The following is a 19,635-nucleotide window of genomic DNA, read 5'->3' as shown; positions in this document are numbered from 1 at the left end:
CAGACTTGTGGAGAGGACAGAGGAAGTACAGTGAAATAGCAACTCTTTTATTTAATTTATTTAATTTATACCATAATCCCTTCCTGTATTCCTATTGTATACATGTTACATTACAGTAAGCTGTATTCCAGTTGTGAGATGGCCACCAGCATTTCAGCAAATAAGCATATTCACTGTGTTCAGAGCTTCATAAATGAGTTAGATGGAAAGTTCAATATAACTGTTATCTTTACACACTAAATATGAAACAAAACCTTGTGGTTACAAACACCTGTATCGTCACAAAATCCACCCAGTATCACCTCCAACGCCACCAGTTGACACATTTCGCGTGTTATCACATCTCCTTTGTTTGATCAACACACAATCTATGAGTGTAAAGAATCCAGGAAACATCTGGCTTCAACCTAACGTTAGTCACATAACCACACAACCTTTGCCTCCTCAGTCTAACTCAGTTTCACCTTTCCCTTTTTGCCCGCAGACTCCTTCTTCTTGTGCTGAATGCGCGTTCATCTTAAATTTTTAGAAGGCACTTGAAAGCTGCACTGCTCTATTTTGTGCAGTGTTACTATGAGGCTTGGAAGAATTGTGAACTCTCTTGGGTAAAGGTGGCACCTGAAGGATGGAGGAAGCACATCCTGCTCATCCTTTGCCTGACAGACTCACACAACAAAAGGCAGCAGCGACTGTATGTGAGGAAAATAAATAAAAAACAGCCTCCACATTCTGAAGAAACATTTTCCATTTGCATACGCAGACACCTTAATCATGTAACTGAGGAAGACACTGATTTAAAATTGCCCGATTGTTTTGTGTTCTCACTCATGATTTGCCTTTGCATGCTATGATACATGGTGCTCGCTGTGCAAATGCACAGGCCCGGGCTTGTGGGACTTTTTTCTTCCTCTGGAATGAGTTGTATTTATGCATTTTATCCTGTAACACAGTCTTGATTGAAAGTAGTTTACAAAGACAGACAGTGTGAGGAGGCTGGCAGCGTGTGTGTTACAGTGATTAATTTTAGGTACCACGGGCTGAAAATGCCAAGTGCTACATTATGCAACTTCAAATAACTTCAACATGAACAGTTTTAAAAGGTTTAGGTCAAACCAGATCAACTTGAGGAAAATTAATTACACTATTGTCTTTCTTTAATTCACAGCATCGTTCTAACTTTGTAATCTTGTTGGGCCTCAGCTGACAGAGTGATGATTCAATATTCCTGTTCACCGTCTCCGTTTTGTGGCACACCTCCAGTCGGTGCGTGGGAGAGCTCCAGTAAGAAATGTGTATGCAGTAGATGCATACAATCCTATGTGTGGGAGAAACACCATGCTCGTGTTAGCGCCTTTTTCTCTCTCTCTCTCTCTCTCTCTTACAGAGACCCAGAGAAAGGTGCGAAGAGACTGACATCTCTAGATTCCTTTTTAATGTGCAGCACGCAGAGCTTGTTTGCTATCGGTGTTATCTCGAGGCATGCGTCCAGAGATTTGTCGTCAGGTTGCTCTGTTTGCCTTTCCAATCGACCAAAGCAGTTTACAGGAACGTCAAGCACCTGCAATCGACAATAATACCACTCAGGATGTTTGCCTGGTGCTTGTTTATCTGTGTTTGTGCAATGGGGTGGGCAAGAAGCTCGTTCAAAGGCGGAGGAATCCTGTGTGCAGTGGGAAAGCTAAAAGTGAAACATGAGGAAACACTATAAAAGATCATGTTTAAATATTCCTTTCTGGGCACAGTGCAGCGTTGTGTGTTTCCTGTTGAAGTGAAGCAGATAAAGTTATAAAAGACTTTGTTTGGGTGTTGCGGTTAGTGAGCAGGATGTTGCAGCCCTCTGGAAGTCCACATGTACTGCGGTCAGTGAGGTCAGAAATGGCCGTTTGGGGTTCACAGCGCTGTCGGATCTCCACCTTGTGGTTTGGACCCTGTCTTGCACTGCTCAATGGCTGCCTGGTGCACAGGCTTAAACAAACACATCGTGCACACATGCAACCCAGAGCCATGAGTAAAATAAGGCAGGTTAAACGTGCAGACATGTAGTCAGTCAATGGCACCATTAAAAGTATGTCAAATGAGCTATTATCAGTTACAGCTTGAAGTGTGCCGTCGATGCACAGACAGCTACAGATGATGGAAATGTGCTGACTCTCAGCGGGGAGGTGCAGGCAGCATCTTTGTTTCTGCTTCTACACCAAAGAGCAATACAAGAGCTGTTAATAAAGCCCAGCGAGCCAGGTGGCGTAAGAGGGAGTAGACGTCCTGTGCTGAGAGTTATTAGCTCCAGGTTCAAGAGGTCAGGACTGAAACCTGACATCACAGCTCGAGTATGTAGAGCAAAAACATGTCGGCCCGGCCCCCGCAATAGACAGGTAATTTATGGGTGTTATAGTGGACTTAACCTCTGTGTGGCTTCAATAAAAAGCAACACTGTGAGATATGGAGAGAGTCTCAACACTTCTCATGTCACCCTTGATTAACTGTGAAGCCTGGAACCTCTCCAGGAAGACGGAAAGCAGAGGAATGTAATTTAGTGACTGGGAATGGACACCTAAAGGAGTTAAGGGTGCTGCTAAGTGTGTAAAAAAAAAAAAATTATAATGCGGAGGGGGACAGAATTAAATATGAGAACAACCTGGGAAGTTTTCTTAGAGAGCTGCCAACTCTCAAATAAGATGTGAAAGGTGTGACCACTTCTGAAGTGAATCAGGGTGTTTGCATTTGCTTGTAGCCTGTAGGTGAAGCTTCTGGTTGGAGCTATTTTCGAGCATGTCATTTCAAGTCTTGGCTCTGCTTGGTTTTAGCCTCTTAATGACAAGGTTCAAGAGTGAGTGAGCCACAGGAGCATGACTGACTGAGTGAGAAGCAGAAGAAGAAGGAGAAAGAAAAAAAAAATGTCCAACCCCTCTGAAGATTTCCTGTTTCATGATAAGTGCACATAGGTGCTGGCTCCTGCTGCTGCCTGTCGACTTGACTTCTTGTAGCTGTGAAGGCGTTTTTCTTTCTGCTGGTGGTGGGGTTTTTTTCTGTTTTTGTGGGAGGTGGGAGCAACAGGCGGACAGAAGAAAGTTCGGAGACTGGATATTAACACTGTTGTCAAGGCTTCGGGGCAACTTCATGAGAATAAGGGGAGCGTGCGGTCCGCGTCTTTATGGAGCTGCGTCGCTGTTTGGTGATCTGGTGCGGGACGGTTCTGTGCGCCGGGCTCCTGCTCGGGCAGGCGGGTGAGTTCAGCTTTGTACTTGAACAGGAACTTTGGCAAAGCGTGTTAAAAAAAAAAAAAAAAGTGACAAACCGCCTCCTTTCAGCAAAGTATGATCAGCTACACTTGTTGTGTTTACGTGGGGAGTTTTACAGTCAAAGTAACTCAACCAAACGCGCGTTTTGGAGCTTCGACTGCGGTTTTCTCCGGCGCTTCCTGTAGTTTACACTCACTGGTGTTTACGCTCCACTTGGCCACTTTGTCTCTTTGGCCGGATATCACCTGTTGTAAGTGGCAACCTTTTAAAGCCCCCTTCAAATGGCTTATTTCCATCTTTGATGTGCAGCCACATTACTAACAGGCTTCCTGAGAAGTACAGGAGCTCTACCTTCATCTGTCTCAGGCACAGTCCCAGCGGCACCAAGTGGCTTTGGCTGCTCCTAATCCTCTTTCCCCCTCTCTGCAATTAGATGTAGCCCTGGGTGACAATTACTACCATTCATTCCTTCCATTGCCCGCCTCCTGGGTTTAAATGACATGCTCTTTCAGATGAGCTGCTCTAATGATATAATTACTCAGGTCCAACCACCTTCCTACTACTAGTGCTCAGGCATGGACTCTCCCCTCAAACAAAAACACCTTTGGGCCGAGTTTTAAATAGCTCTGACAGACAGTTTAGTCTGTAGGTAAAGTATAATGTTTGGATGTTTTTATTTGTGTGGGTGTCTCCCAGTTAATACAAGGCCAGAAAGTTTTACCCGCTTGCTGGTTTGTTGTGAAACTGGCCCAGGCTGTAACAGGATGTCATGACATACAGTACACGTCTCTCTGGATCTGCTGCTTTTTCGTGCTGCAGTGTTTCTGCTGCTGAAAGCTGCAGGTCTAACCCCACCCTGCAGCCTGGGTGAAATGAGTCAGTAGGCTTCTTCGGTGCCAGGTCGAAGGACGCACACAGCACCTACTCCTCAAGTCGCTGTGAGGTCAGAAACAAACAGACACTGAACAGACCTCGGCGTCTGCTGACACTCACACAGTTACACTTCCCAGTGTGAAATGTCCCACTCAGTAGTCATGTGACTGAAGAACAGTCTCGTCATTTTCATCTTCACACATCCAGCTACCACTTCAAACAACCCCCCCCACCGACACACACACACACACACACACACTTTTTTTGTGCAGTGTTTTTAAGGAGGTACGTACGTATGAAACCACTTTTTTTTTTTTTTTCTTGCTGATTTTGGTCACGAGTTGCACAAACTGATGCAAGTAGCAGGTTCGATTTCCTGTGCACATGGTGAGAGCATACAAAAGAAGTGTGGTTGTGTGGTTTTATTGTCACATGCGTTTCTGTTTTTCTACGTCTAGTTTCCAAACTCTTGTCGGGTGTAATTCTTGCTACTATCTCTTTTTATCCTGTGAACCAAACTCTCAGCGAGTGGCCTAAGTGCACTTTATCATCATGACACTACTTGGGTTTGCATCTGCACAAACTCTTCATGTACCAACCAAAAAAATAACTACTACTACACTCACAACACTGATCATACTGTCCTCCCTTTATAACATTTATAAACATAGTTGGTACAGCACCTTCACAGACAAAGAGCCAACACATCAGCTTGACAAATTAGAGGCTTCTCGCCTGAAAAATGCGTCCGTATTTCCTCTGTTTGTTATTCTTGCCTGTCTGGCAGTTGTCTCCTTAGATGATTATCAAAAACCACAGCCACTCATCACACAATCCAGTCTGTCTCACTGATATGGGTCTGCCTGTGGGGAAAGTCAAGTCTGAACAAGACCAAAGGAGGCGCATGCCACTGAGTGCTGCTCTTATTGTTCAGACTTCGCAGGGAAGAAAAATCTGTCCACCGCTCCAGGAAAAATAGTTCAGATTTTCTTGTGGTTATGTTGAATATTGGGCAAATGCCAAGAGACTCACGCCCTTTGATTAAATTGTTGTGCTATTACTACAAATAATATCAGGCATATTTCCATTATTCATATGTTGCGCTCCTGAGTCACTAACATGAGTAGTTTTAAACCTGCCTCACTATCTTTCCACGCTCATTCGCTTCTCCTTTTTTCAGAGGCCAGTATAATGAAGGTGAAGAGACTGTGCAAGTTCTGTGATATTCAGGTGACCACCTGCGCAGGTAAAGGGATCTGCAACGTGGATTGTGGCATCACATCGATCTGCCCTAACGATGATGATGTGTGTGTCAGTATTTGGTAAGTGTACTCTCATCGTCTAAGCCAAACCAATATGATTAAGTGACAGAGGTAACTAAATCACATATCATTTCCTCCCAGAAGCCCTCAAGTTTTGTCGTTGAAGTGATCTGTCATTTGAGCGGTTTATGACGTAGCATTGTCTGCGTTACGACTACACATGAGCGCATAGGGCCCTGCTGCTGTTTCTCATTATATTAGCAGTGTTGTGGGCATGTTATGAGCTGAGGTTAGCAGAAATATAATGGCACATGGACAACAGCACCTCTTTAAAGTGTCTCTCAGATGGCACGGCGGCTCTGCTCAGTGGGGAAGCATCATTTTTAAATGTGTATTTGTACAAGTTCAGGATTTTTCCTTGTTTCCTGTTTGTATTTCAGAATCTCACAGTTTCTCCATGTGCCCTCTGTGTTAGTCATTTACATAATGCTGACACCGGGAACTGCTGAAAGAGACAAATCTGGCATTTACAGTTACCACTTTATCACTGGATGGCTGAACAAATTGTATTATTTGCACAACTGTAAAACCTGCCTGTCAACGCCTTGTTACACGATAATAGGAATCAAACTAAGTGAGCATCACTGTCAAAGGAGTTGCCAAAGGTTCTCAAGTTAATAGCAGCGCTTTCTTCGTGTGCTTTCTCTTTCCAAGGAGGAAGAAAGATGACAATGTCACCTTTGATACGGTCTGCCACAACCCAGCTCAGAAGCTCTACGGCCTGGTCCTGGAGGATTACAACAACAGCAAGTGTATGATGAAAGAGAGAAAGGGCATGGGCTCCCAGTTCTTCATCTGTTCATGCTCGGAGGATGAGTGCAATGAAAACATCCATTTTAACTCCAGTAAGTTATGGGACTCTTATTTATACTATTATTAGAACTGATTTCGACTGGATACATGATAAGATGTTGAAACGATGAAAAACCAGAATGATCCTCACACTTCTGTGTTTTTTTCCCGTGACAAACGTAATGTCCAATATTCACTTTTTCTTTCACTTCTGATCTGATTTTGGTTTCTGAGAGGGATTTATGAAGCTCTTTAACTACAGAATATAAAACTAAACCAATTAGCCAAAAGATGCTAACAGTTGTTTGAGAGGAGCAGTAGAATAATCATTTTCTATGAGTTTATTACTAGGAAACAATCTCTTTCACATTACACATACTCATTTAGACATGGGTTTATATAATATTGTGCACCGACGCAGCTTTAGCACAGAACATGGTAACGCCATAGTCATGGTCAGCCCGATATTATTATACCAGTTGCTTGTCATGTAAGGCATCATGCATGAATGCTAACACGTGTGCGCTGTAATGCTCCACAGATACATGATTACAAACAGGTTTTGGAGACTTTGGCTTGTAGTCTCCAGTTACAACATTGGCCCTGGAATCAGATGTATTTTGACTACAGCATCCAGGCAATAATAACACAGAGGTCCGTTTCTGAAACCTGGCTCTGCACAAAGAGCTAAATTGAAAGCATCTGTACAGAGCAAACCACGTAATGGAAATACATTTGCTCGGTGTCAAGAACGTCTGTGCACTTTCTGTAACTCCTCGGTGACTAACATGAGAATTTTCTGTAATGAAAGAGGTCCAGCAAAAATAAAAACTACACGGCAACACCAGCAGTAACTGTGGTGACTTAATAAGAAAGAAGTTGTGAGTGCCGTGTGTTATCTCATAGAACCACTGCCGTTTTCCCAGAACAGTTAATATTTTATAAGTTACGTGAGGATTTTGGCCAGAGGTGCCTGAAGGGGTCCGTGAGGCACAGTGACAGGTTTGTTGAGAGAAAAAGCTTCTCACTCTACGAAAATCAAAACAAACTTGCTGGGGCCATGTTGAGGATTTCAGACATGTGGTTTCCTGTTGAGGAAGAAAAAAACGAGAGAGAACCAGAGGGCTCGACTGGGCAGTCAGCGTGCTGTCTTCCCCGTTCATCCTCCCCCCATGTTTTATTCGCCATTGTTCCTCATATCTAGACTTGTCTTTAAAATACGTTCTCCGTGTTGTTGTTGTTTTATAGTCCACTCTGACATTTTGCCTCCACCACATATAAACAATTGTGTCAAAACTAAATTTGATAAGGTACTCGGGGCAACTAGGCACGACTATATATACTGTAAGTGATTAAATTTAGGACTCATCAAACTGTGCACCATATGGGGCTGTCTTGTTGAGTATGTCATGTCTGGTGACATACTTTTTATAGGTCTTTCATGACTGCAGCTTCAAAAACTGGACTATAAAAACAGCACAAGCATAAACTTTCACTGTTTGCCAAAACCAGAGCGGCTCCCAGACACGCCTCCTCCTAAATTATAAGAATCAGACATACACTATAAAGAGACACAATATGTGGTTGACTGGGTCAGGGCTTGGAGCAGTTTGCATTTGTGGCCCAGGCGCTAAGTTTAACTTTATGTTGCCTATAGACATTCCTCAAGAGCCAGGTTGCTCTGCTGTTCTGAGACGTTACTTTTATCCAGATGCTGATACAGTCTGCTAAGACAGAGTTGTATCTTTGTCTGAGCAAATGTGAAGAGCTCACAGAACTTTTTAAACCTATTTTGAAGAATAAAAATGTTGTTGATAACTTAATCTTCATGCCGTAGCTGTTTTGGAGCTTTTAATATTTACAAAATTGCATAAATGAAATTGTAGATGTTCAGATCTCCATTTTTTAGATTGTGCGTCACACTGCATTTGTATGTAAGTCTGTGACAACTAGTCAAAAATACATCAAGGCAAACTATTATTATTAAAGTGTTAACTAGTGCAGCTTTAAGCTCAAACATAAACTGTACATGTGGCCATCTTCATCATCTCAGATCTTTTCCTTCCTCAGACGAGGACTTGCAGGTGATACCTGTCATCTTAGTGAGCCTGGTGCCTCTGCTGGTTGTGGCCGTTGTCGTCATCACATTTTTCTACTTCTATCGGGTGTATTGCCAGCGCCACCGGCCTCGAGTGGACTTGAGTGAAGATTGCCCCATCCTGATAGATAAAGAAGGATCAGACAGCAGCTCCACACACGCCAACAACCTCAACCACAACACTGAGCTGCTGCCCATTGAACTGGATGTTCAGGTTGGAAAAGGACGCTTTGCAGAAGTTTACAAAGCTAAACTAAAGCAGGGTTCCTCAGTCAGCGAGGAGCAGGGCTTTGAGACAGTCGCCGTCAAGATTTTCTCATACGAGGAATATGCCTCTTGGAAGAATGAGAAGGAAATTTTCTCAGATGCAGACTTACGACATGAAAATGTGCTTCACTTCCTGACAGCAGAGGAAAGGAAGATGCACAATCAGTACTGGCTGATCACAGCCTATCAGCCAAGAGGGAACCTACAAGAGTACCTGACTCATCATATTATCAACTGGCACGAGCTGTGGCTGCTGGGGAGTTCGCTAGCCTGTGGAGTGGCGCATCTTCACAGTGACCACACGTCCTGTGGGCGTTACAAGGTGCCTATCGCACATAGGGACATAAAGAGCTCCAACATACTGGTGAAAAGTGACCTGACATGCTGCCTGTGTGACTTCGGCCTTGCCCTACGCCTGGACAATGCTCTGTCGGTAGATGAGCTGGCTAACAGTGGACAGGTAAAACTTTTGAATCCTAAATTTGTGGTATTTGTTTGGCTTTATTTTTGATATCCTCCTTTGGTATCCAAGACACAGGCCTTTCTGAGCACTGCCATGTGTATTTCTGTCATGTGTATTTCTTTGAAGATATTTATCAGACCTTGAAAAGAGTTTTGGTATTAATCCGTTTTTATTTCTAATCCTCATCTTCCTTGGAGACCATGTTTAAATATTTGTCAGTCTCTTTCTGTTGGTCTCAGATGGATAATGCTAATAGAAATAGTGCTATAAGTTTTCTTAGGTTGTCATTGTACTATAGTCACAAGGCATTGGATTGATTCTTAATGGACTCATTACAGTGATGTAATACGCCAGAGCCATATTAGACTGTTTAATGAAAATGAGTCCTCACCCTTTGCTGCACAGAACACCTAATGCATTGTAAAACCCTTAATGCATTCAAAGGAAGCAGCAGCGGACACCTTTTTCCAAAGTAATAGTTATGTGAAGACAAGCAATGTGTTGTTGAGCTTAGAACTGCCTTTGCTTTTTCACTCATTTTACACACATAAACATGTTTTGATCCACGTAAGTGCAATCTGCCATCTCATTACAGACAGAACTACCACCTGTCACTGGTGAATAACTCTTACTGTTTATTTTTTAAACAAACGACTTCCTTATTTACTGATTTTTTTCCTGCTCCCTTTACTGTTTAAGCCACTAAAAACAGTATTATAGATTTATTTCTTATGTACTTCACCATAGAAATGCATTTCCTCATGTCTGTTCTTTTTAGGTGGGTACAGCCAGATACATGGCCCCAGAGGTGCTGGAGTCCAGAATCAACCTAGAAAACATTGAGTCTTTCAAGCAGGCTGATGTTTACTCCATGGCTCTTGTACTATGGGAGATCATCTCCAGGTGTAGTGCAATTGGAGGTAAGATGAGACGCTTATATTTAAGCTCAAAAGTGTTGAACTATTCCTTTAATCAGGACATTTTCTTTTGTGTTTATCATGACGTGCTTTAAACGTGATATTTCTGTTTCTATACCTACAATGTGATGCTCCCTCCGTTACACAGTAAACGTCACTTGTGACCTTTAGTTAATAAAAGAGAAACCTGTGTTCTCTTGGTAAATTAGAGATTAGCTGCGGTCTTGAGTGTAAAGGAAATCAATGGAGCACTGGCTGATGAAATTCCCTTTGGAGGCTGTGTAAATATCCTCAGAAATACTGTAAAAAGAAAAATTGCTTCCACAGCTCACCTGACCTCTAAGGAATACAAGCGTATCGACGACTTTATCAATTAGGAGCACTGTGAGCAACTCCACCTTGAGTTCACTCACTAAATGTGTGACATTATGTGACAGGACCTACTGTATGTGTGTGTGTCGTCCACGACCCATTAACCGCTGTGGGAGCAAACATCTAAAAGTGTCACGCAACAATCCATCTTGTAGAAGTCTCAAGGATCAGCCTTCACTTCACTAATGTGCCGTTACTTGTGTTTGTCATTCTGTAGCAAAAACAAGGCCAGGATATGTGCAAATAATAGAAATGGGTGATTATCTGAAGGCAAACTACAGCGCAGTATTTCATGTCGACAGTCAGTCATTTGTTTTCACTTCCCTTTGGTGTCTCTGTGGTCCAGTTTGTTTCTCTGACTGCTCCTGTCTCCATTGTGTCAGAGAAGTGATTGAAAGCCGGGTTTGGGCACAAATTCTTCTTCCTGTTTTGCCCCCATGAGCCCCCCAGGGGTCCTGCTTGTAGTGTATCGCACAGTTAACACTGCCCAAGACTCCTCTCAGAAGAAAAAACATAGCAAAGTCACCCACAATCCCTTTTACTTTTCCTTTCAAACAGCAGGAATATGAGTGCCCTGTGGATTCACCTTTGAAAAGAGAATAGTCTATTTCCTGTTTTGCAAAGAGCACAGTCCCAAGAGGCAGAGTTTTTAATGTGAAGTTGAGTTTGTAAGTATGGACGTCTCTCTTCTTTTTTTTTTTTTTTTTTCTGAGAATGTCTTGTGGTTTATGTCTCCTGAGAGCAGACCCGAAAGAATACATGTTGTTAGCAATGAACTAAATGGATCCAGGCTCACTGGATAAACGTTAGTGTGGCTTCACTCGGTTTCCTCTTCAGGGATTTAAAGGACAACAGTTTTATTCATCCCGCTTATCCTCCTCTCTTCCTCCACTCATGTCCGAGTCTTTCATTCCTCCTTGCTTACATGCCAGTAAACACTGTTTTACATCCAGTTTAAACACTTTTTTCTGGATGCCCTGTCACAGAAACTCTCATTTTCTGCCCCTAAACTTGATTCTCTCTGCTCAGTTTGTCGACAATTCTCTCTCTACGTCTTTTTCTTCCTTCCTTGAGGCAGGTGAGACAGCAGTTAATCACTCCCCTACTGCTCCGCTACACTGTAGACAGCCATCCGGCTTTACTTTTACCGGCGCAGACAGACAGGGAGGACAAGCGAGATTAGATTTACTGGAGAAAGGGGAAGCAGATGGGTTCCCATCCCACCCCAGGACCAAAATAGAGACTAAAGATAGAAGCTGCTGGTTTAGTTCATGTGTTTTTCCCATGTTCTTCATCCATTTTTCTGCACTTGGCAACTATCTGAGACGAGCAGAGAGTTGAAATCTGTAGTTCATAAAGCCAGAAACCGAAGGAGACATGCTCCTGCTGAAAGGTTAAGACATCGCACCTGAACACCTGAAGCCTCCAACCTTGACAGACACTGAAGTAGATGGAAGGAATAGGCCTCGCTAAATGCAGTAATTTGGTTTTGCTTCACTGGCATCTAGAAATCCCCTCACAGACAGTTTGCTGGCATAATGTGTGGTTGAGTCTGAAATCAGAACAGCTTGAAAAGTAAAACGGTTTGTGAGTGCGCTTGATAAGTTTCATGCTTTGTGTCCTGGTCTCTTCTTTTGTAAGGTTGTCTCCCGAGGTCGGTGAGTCACTCGTGACTCCCGGAGAACTCACTTCGCTTGGGACAAAATCGGAACACATGCGAATACACATGCAGACACAGAAACTCAGGGTGACACATCCCAGGGCATCATTTTAATGACTCGGGTAAAGCTCTGGTATCCTCTTGTCTCTGATGCCACCTGCTTGTGTGTGTTTCTGTGGGAGACAGATGTCTGATCAGCGTTCTGCAGCTCAGTGGCAGGCGGCCGCGTAGCTGCTCTGTCACAGTTCCTGGGGCTGTGGTCTGATCTGAGATCTGCCAGGCGAGAAGAACACAGCCGTCTGTTGACAGCACCAGTCAGCCAGCCATGAGCCATTACTTTGCTTTCTTTATCTTCCAAGACTATAAAGACAGAGGAAGAGTAGTGAGAGGGAAACTGAGAGATCAACACACCTCAGAGAGAAGGAGAACTGGATTCAAGGCTCAGGCCTTGTTATCTCTGCCTCTGTTCCCTTAAATGTTCCTCCTGTATAATTTAGCTGGTACAGATTTAGGGATTGGAAAGACGATGAGGGCGTTCCTCAGGCGGGTGGGGCTAAGCAGTGGGATCATAGTGGAGTGGTGCTGAAGGTGGAGCTGCACACGGAGAAATGTTTCCAGTCCCCAGAGGGAGAGGTTGGGCTAGACTGGAAGGGAGGAGAGGTTATAGCAGCTGCTCTCCAGATGTCAGATCATCAAGCCTTGTAGGACTAGATCGTCGTGTGTGTGTGCGTGTGTGTGTGTGTGTGTGTGTGTTTGTGTGTGTGTGCGTGTGTGTGTGTTGGGACTCTCAACCACTTGATTAGGGATAAATTAGGGACAAAATGTGCGTGCCCGAATTTGGTTGGTTTCACTGAAGTAGAATCCAGTAGGAGCTAAAATAGCTTTGGTCTCTTTTAAAGAGGTTAGGTGAAGGTTAGGGCAGATATCCTCTGTAGTTAATTGTAGGGTGAGCCTCCAGTGGAAGTCAGTGCCATATGTACAAAAACAAGCTCTGCTAACATGTAACGTCCTTGCATGTATCTGTACTAAATGACTTTTAACAACCTGTGCAGAACACAAAACAAGTGTCGAAGCCACCACAGCCTAATGAAAACCAGCAGAGGCGGCTGGGAGTGGATTACTCACACAGTTCCAGACAAGCTCAACAATGTCAGTGTCATCGCATGACAAACTTATTTCCAAGTAGATGTTAAAACTCTGCGTGGATCCAGCATTGTTTATGTGTTTCAGTGACAGGATTTCTGTTGTTGCCTTGTTGAGAATAATTAGACATAACGTTAAATAGGAATTGAAACAGAACAAGATCATCAATCAAAGTAAGAAAAATAATATTGTAACATGATTAGTAATAGTTTTTCTGTCAATTCAAGCATAGAGTCTGTATCTAAACATGTACATTACCCTTCATACTGTTATCCATGTGTCTGTACTGCACAAATCCAGGTTTATAATCAACAAAACACATGTGGTTAAAGTGCTTCTCTCGTACATTTTAGTTTTACCATGTAGGCTTTCAGGGCTCCATAATGTTTGGGCTCTGTATATATCACAAAGCACCTGAAGGGCGATACTCATGGGGCCCTAGTCTGATGCTAAAGCTTTATTTAATTGGATTTCTCTTGGCTGCAGATCCCAGACATGCCTGACAACTGGTATGGAAAATAGACACATGTGCTAGCATTGCAAAATTCACATCACTACATGTCAGCTGTCATAGACATAGTGCAGGTTCTTCATTGTTGCTGTGCTGAACTTGTTATGGCTTTGCGGGGATCTCGTCAATGTGCAGTTTGTGGATTTTGCAAACCACAGCATTCCTCACATGCCCTGTGTTGTGTTTTCAATGGCTTTTGCTAGTTCAGAGTTTAATTTAAGGTTTGACTGGGGAAAAAAAACGTCTTTCTTTCTTTTTAGAGCAGGATTGGCCGATCTTTCCATCCTGCAATACACACTTGTGTTTACACTCTAGTGCTCCGTTGTGTGGTTCATATATTTTGGACCCATTGTTTGGGGTTGAGCACATAAACATGTTTGCCCAACAGTTTACAAAGTGGCTTTGCACTCTAGCACACGGCTATACATTCCCTCAGACCTGTCCAAACAAAACCAAACATCTGTCTCCTTTTCTCTTGAATATCGGCCGATGGTTGGGTGGAGTTTAGTGGAAGTTTTTACACCGAACGAAAGAAACAGTGCTTGGAAAAAAAAAAAAAAAAAGGAAGTTTCAGCTTCTGAGAAAAGTCCTGTGTTTCATGAGTCTGTGTCCCTGAAGGCTCCAGTGCTTGTGAACAGGCTTCATGACTTCCTGTAAGCTTCTTTTTGAAACGGTGAAATGAAACCGTGGCTTATCCTGCAAAGTATTGAGACTTTTTAAGAGTATGTTTCATAGTATTTTTCTACCTTCAAGATATGTTGGTACACAGGGTCCACATACAAGATGTGGCAGCCTTTTTTCAAAGACAACATATTTGCCTCGTGATTGGCCGGTGTCAACCCTGAGCTCCATGACTCTTTGTTCCACTTTGTGCAACAGATTTACGATTTGCATAGAAATGCAGGTCAAATATCCCCTCTGCCTTTCATTCACTTCTTGTTTGAAATCTGTGTGTGGATCTGGGGCCTGTTTTAATGAGGTAGCAGCTAATTATATGATCAGTGACTGAGCTGCCTCGTAGGTGTATTGTTTGAATAAATGAGAGCGCACAAGGCTCAAATCCACCATTAGGTTTGTGTAAGATCTGCACGCGTAGGGGGAAAAAAAAGAAGCAATAATTGAAGCAGCAACAGACACAGAAGAAACAGGTTCTGGTACAATAAAATGGAAAACAAATATCCAAGTACCCCTAGGTTGCAATAAACTAATTACAAGCAGTAACTCTTCCGTACACTAAACAGCCTCCAACGGTCTGCAGTCATGGATGGATCAGAAGGAAATGTGTGGGCACTTTGTGTCTCTGCTCATGGTTTTGGTCTGTGTGTGATCATTTTGTCTCTTTTTGGTTGATGTTCGTCTCCTTTTAATCAGGTTTTATCTATTTGTGCTCATGTTGCATCTTTTTACTGAACTCTGTGACTTTCAAACAAGAAATATTAACACTATACGACCATCCCTGCTTCTTCATCAGGGGTGAATCTGAGAAATGTTTGTACGATGCTTAAAAACAACTTTAGTCTCCTGATTGTGGTTTAAATGTTCTTGAGCTAATTCTTTACGTCAGCCTGTGGCTTTCATTATCTCAGTGGATTCCCAGAAGTGTGTCATTTCTAAGCCTCCGTGGTTTCAAATCCAATTGGAATCTGATTTGTTGTATTACTCAGAGGATATATTACTTCATCTGAACATACATATTCTTTGAAATCTCTTGACCCACACTTTCCCGTCTGTATTCTCCAGACTGGTGCTTCTTGCCCTGACTAAACTCAACCAGTAAATTGCCAGTGCTGAGGTTAAAAATGTGATGATAATAAGTGTTTCTCTTCAGCAAATCTCCCCCTTGGCCCCTCTATCAGCAGCATAGGATTCTTAACTTGTTTGTGCTGCTTCTGAGCTATTTAAAGTTTGCAACCTGCAGTTTTAATTTAGAGCGCACAGTGAGTCCTTTGAGAGGTGCTGTTGATGTGTGCGCTGTGGGGCACTGCCATCTGATCTAGCCTTGCTGTTAGACAGAACTCTATCTGTCAGATTTGAAACCATTTCAAAGTTTATTTCTTGCCTAAAAAAGGCTCACCATTTGAACAGGTGATAGGCTAATGTTGTGTGTCTGTTTCTTGTTGTTGTGTGCCAACTTACAGAGGTGAAAGAGTACAAGCCTCCCTTTGGGAACCTGAGGGAACACCCATGTGTAGAGAGCATGAAGGACAGTGTTCTCAGAGACAGAGGAAGACCTGAGATCCCCAACAGCTGGACCAACCACTAGAGTAAGAGACACCAACACACGTCTTAACCTAATGATCTGCTGATGTGACTCTGACTATTCAGAACCTGAGACACCTTTAAAATTTGATCACAAGAGTCAGAATTGATTATAAAAATGAAAATATGGAAGGTTTATTGTAAAGCATGATTTACTCCTGTGTCTTTTCTCTCTCATTTTATTGCAACTTTTATTTGTAAGTAGTTTTTAATACTTTTAGAACTATGGGTTATGTTGCTGTTAATGTAATGAAGCACATTTAAACTGATTTTGTTAAATGGCAGTGTTGATTAGTGTGCAATAATCTGCCGAGTAGTTTATGTCTATTTATTTCTTCTGAAAACTACCAAGTCAATGTCTCGTGTTTACTGACTAGCTCTCTCAGCCATCTCACATACTTTCACAGTTTATCCCTGTTTTTATAACGAGTCATAAACATCACTTTGTTTTTCATTGTCTATAAACATAAGAAGAAATATGTATATAGATAAGCTGAAGCAACTGTTGGATTTGTGTTTGACAATATCCACACAAAAGAAAGCACATAGGTACAGAGTCACAGTTTCAGCTCTGGGTGCTGCAGGTCTCAGTCAGCTTTGCTGCAAGGCAGTTCTATTGACTGATCATATCTGTGCTCCACTGCTCCCCCTGCAGGGCATCCAGATGGTGTGTGCATCCATAGAAGATTGTTGGGACCACGATCCAGAGGCTCGTCTCACAGCCCAGTGTGTTGCCGAGCGCTTTGACGACTTCGAGGACCTGGACAAGCTGTCAGATTGCTCTGACTCGGAGGAGAAGATCCCTGAAGAAATCTTGGTGGTGGATGAGAAGTAGAGCTCAACAGAAACGCAGCCCACTCACAGGCAGCTGAGGAATTACAGCCAAGCAGCTTGGAGGGAAAGCACTTCCAATGGAAGCATTGTTGCTGTGGGTTTGTCAGAGCTGTGTGACGAGGGGGAAACTGGAAACCATGTAGATGAAAGTAAACAGTTTCCAGAGATGGACTTGCATTCACTATACAGATCAGGGCCAATATAAATATAAACACTAGTGAACGACTTGATTTGTTTTCCTGTACATGCTTCAAAGACCATATCAAGTCATAAATAAGCAGGAAAATCACATTAAGCTTCTTTAACCAAATACTATTTGCACTTTATCAGTATCTATGCACACCAAATGATATATATTCAGTGTTTGTTTTTGGTTTTCAGTGCATTTCAGGTATAGGAAGAAGGTTTTAAAATGGGGGTTAAAGAGAATATATAAAATATTAGGACAGTTAATAACACTTATACGCCCTCTTTTAGTTTATTTGACTGTCTACATAAATGTTTTGCGAGGAGACCTGGTGACCTTCAATAGACGTAAACAGAACTGGATGTGACTTAAGATTCAAGGTGCAGTATCATTTCTTGTGGCATGAAATGGAAATTGCTAACACCAAAGGAATAGAGAAACCCACCCAGCCAGTATTCTGCAGGGAAGGCAGATACCAAATCTCAAGGACCATGAACTGTAAAACAAAGACAGCAAATCAGCCTGAAAGCAAAAAGGGAATACGTGTGTGTGTGTGTGTGTGTGTGTGTGTGTGTGTGTGTGTGTGTGTGTGTGTGTGTGTGTCTGTACATGTATATTACTCATAGGACTCTGGTTTTTTTTAAAAAAGCAAGTCTGCATAATCAAGAGAGAGAGAATAAATAGAACAAATAATAATAGAGAGAATAAATAATGGTTTGTATGTATAAAGGACTTTATATACTATAAAAACTGAACTTTTGTTACATAAATGTAATTTTTATTCCATGCTCAGATTTATATCAAAGTAATTTTTGTATAAAGGTTTACAACCATAATGAAAAGTGTCAGTTTGGTGATTTTATGCTATCATCAAACGAGTATATGCTAATCGCTGATCCCGCTGACAATCAACAAGTCTGCACTTCAGCAATCAACAAGACCCACCAGCTTACACATATCCAACCCATATAAAAATGTGGGCATCCACCCCCTGCATACATTCTCTGTTGATATGTTTTTATTATTAAAAATGCTAAAACAACTACATGTAAAAATTCACATTTGCAAGTCTTACATTCAATCTCATTATTAATACTGATGCAGTGCGGTGAAAACAGCAGTTGAAACTGTTCAAGTAACTTCTTATAGCTAATTTAGTGTATATATAGTTGAGGAGTTTCGCCCGCTGGATCACAGCTTAGGGTGTTGCAAGATCCTATTATCGCTCTGTGTCTTACAGTAACAAAGAGGGGTGCAAGAGATACCAACTCCAATTAAAGCACAAGCCAAAAATAAAACAGTAGAATATTGAGCGTGATCTTTGTTTTTGTCTTCTCCCTTGATGCAGAACATCAACAGAAAGTCAAAAACAAATATAACTGTAAAGTATATATACACATTCATACACCCTGTGTATTCAAAACAGCTCCTGCGGGATGACAAGCTCTCTAACATCATGATCGTAGTAGCCCATCAGTTGCTCTCCAGCTTGGAATAGAGTGTTTTATGTTCCTAGCATACTGTGACAAAAACATAAATCATATCAGAGCAAACTACATTCATGCCCATGTGCATTATTATATACACAACCCATTTGCTTTCTCATGTTGGTACTCACATTCACTCGTTTACCCACATAAAATATCTCCAGAGATCATCAAGATGAATGGAATTGAGAGAAATCTGTCAGACTTTGCTGCCGTACATCATAACGGTGACAGTCCTCTACTGATTGACAGACAGTGTGATGTTTTTTTACACTGTGTGAATGCGTGGGTGCATTCCTGCATTCAAGTGTGTTGTTTGTGCTGGATGTGGCTCAGCAGGTCCACAAAGATTTTGGCATGGAGTACGTTTGCAGGGAATGACTCTGACCTTTCATCCTGAGCCCACTACTGTCTCAGACCGGAGCATGTGCCGAATTCGTCTGTGGCTGTCTGTGCCGCCACTAATTCACCGTCTTTCTGCCCCTTTGTCTTTTAATAAGGTGTGTGAGAAATTATATCCTGCCCCCAACATAAATTTGATTAAGTCCAAATTTAATACCTTAAAATTGCATTTATGTCATTCAAAACATATGAACCTGGTGCAGTTGCGATGTAGCATGATTGAAAATGCATGAGCTATTAAACAAATGCACTTGGGAATAGTAGGAAAGCAATTTATCAGCTATAGCGGACTGACTTGTCATTTCACCGGGAGATTTTCATTGCCCTTCCTACAGCTTACATTTTTTTATTTACATAAACTATGCCAACGGCAGACTTGGTGTGGGTTACACTACAGATAAATTGGACACCGCCTCAGGATAGACATGCTTATGATAAATGAGTTATAATTTCACATTATAAATGGATTACAACAGTGGTGTCAAAAGTAACAACAGTAGCATTTCGCTTCATTTTTCATCATCAAATAAGTTGAAGATGCCAATTTTCCTGCAGCGAAGGAGTCAAGTTCTCAAAAGGGAGATACATATTGAAGACAGTGGATTCCTCCCAATGCCTGCTGAAGCACTTCTTTTATTACTGACGTGTTTTAGTGGCAGTGGTATCCGTAATAGAATGACATCCTTTCAATAGAAAATTCAAATGAGCTTTTACTATTTTACTGCAGGAGACACAGAGCACAGATCCCCTGAAAAGGTCTATACTCTTGGGTGCAGTTTGGTTAACGGTGTAGGACAAGTGTAAAGCAA

General features: G+C 42.2%; 1 protein-coding gene across 2 annotated transcripts; it reads left to right on the top strand.

Moving 5' to 3' along the window:
• The first annotated feature begins 2,756 nt into the window (after positions 1-2,756).
• Positions 2,757-17,915, top strand: LOC113154396 (TGF-beta receptor type-2-like). Of its 2 annotated transcripts, none has more exons than XM_026348579.2 (7): positions 2,757-3,224; positions 5,293-5,434; positions 6,089-6,279; positions 8,297-9,051; positions 9,833-9,974; positions 15,796-15,917; positions 16,569-17,915. In XM_026348579.2, the coding sequence occupies exons 1-7, from the start codon at positions 3,152-3,154 to the stop codon at positions 16,749-16,751; spliced, it is 1,608 nt and encodes a 535-aa protein (XP_026204364.1). In that variant the 5' UTR covers positions 2,757-3,151; the 3' UTR covers positions 16,752-17,915. The 2 variants fall into 2 exon arrangements, with proteins under 2 accessions (XP_026204364.1, XP_026204363.1); XM_026348578.2 differs by having other exon boundaries at positions 2,763-3,224; positions 15,796-15,921; positions 16,572-17,913.
• The last annotated feature ends 1,720 nt before the right edge of the window (positions 17,916-19,635 follow it).

The sequence above is a fragment of the Anabas testudineus genome, chromosome 11 (genome assembly GCF_900324465.2).
Source record: "Anabas testudineus chromosome 11, fAnaTes1.2, whole genome shotgun sequence".
In the NCBI taxonomy this organism is placed as follows: Eukaryota; Metazoa; Chordata; class Actinopteri; order Anabantiformes; family Anabantidae; genus Anabas; species Anabas testudineus.
This window is presented reverse-complemented; position numbering and strand designations above follow the sequence as displayed.

Excerpts from the sequence above, each read along its gene's own strand:
- LOC113154396 (XM_026348579.2), top strand. The coding sequence starts at position 3,152 with ATGGAGCTGCGTCGCTGTTTGGTGATCTGGTGCGGGACGGTTCTGTGC. Across the intron at positions 6,280-8,296 it reads AAACATCCATTTTAACTCCA|ACGAGGACTTGCAGGTGATA; the intron begins GTAAGTTATGGG and ends TTCCTTCCTCAG. Across the intron at positions 9,975-15,795 it reads CAGGTGTAGTGCAATTGGAG|AGGTGAAAGAGTACAAGCCT; the intron begins GTAAGATGAGAC and ends GCCAACTTACAG.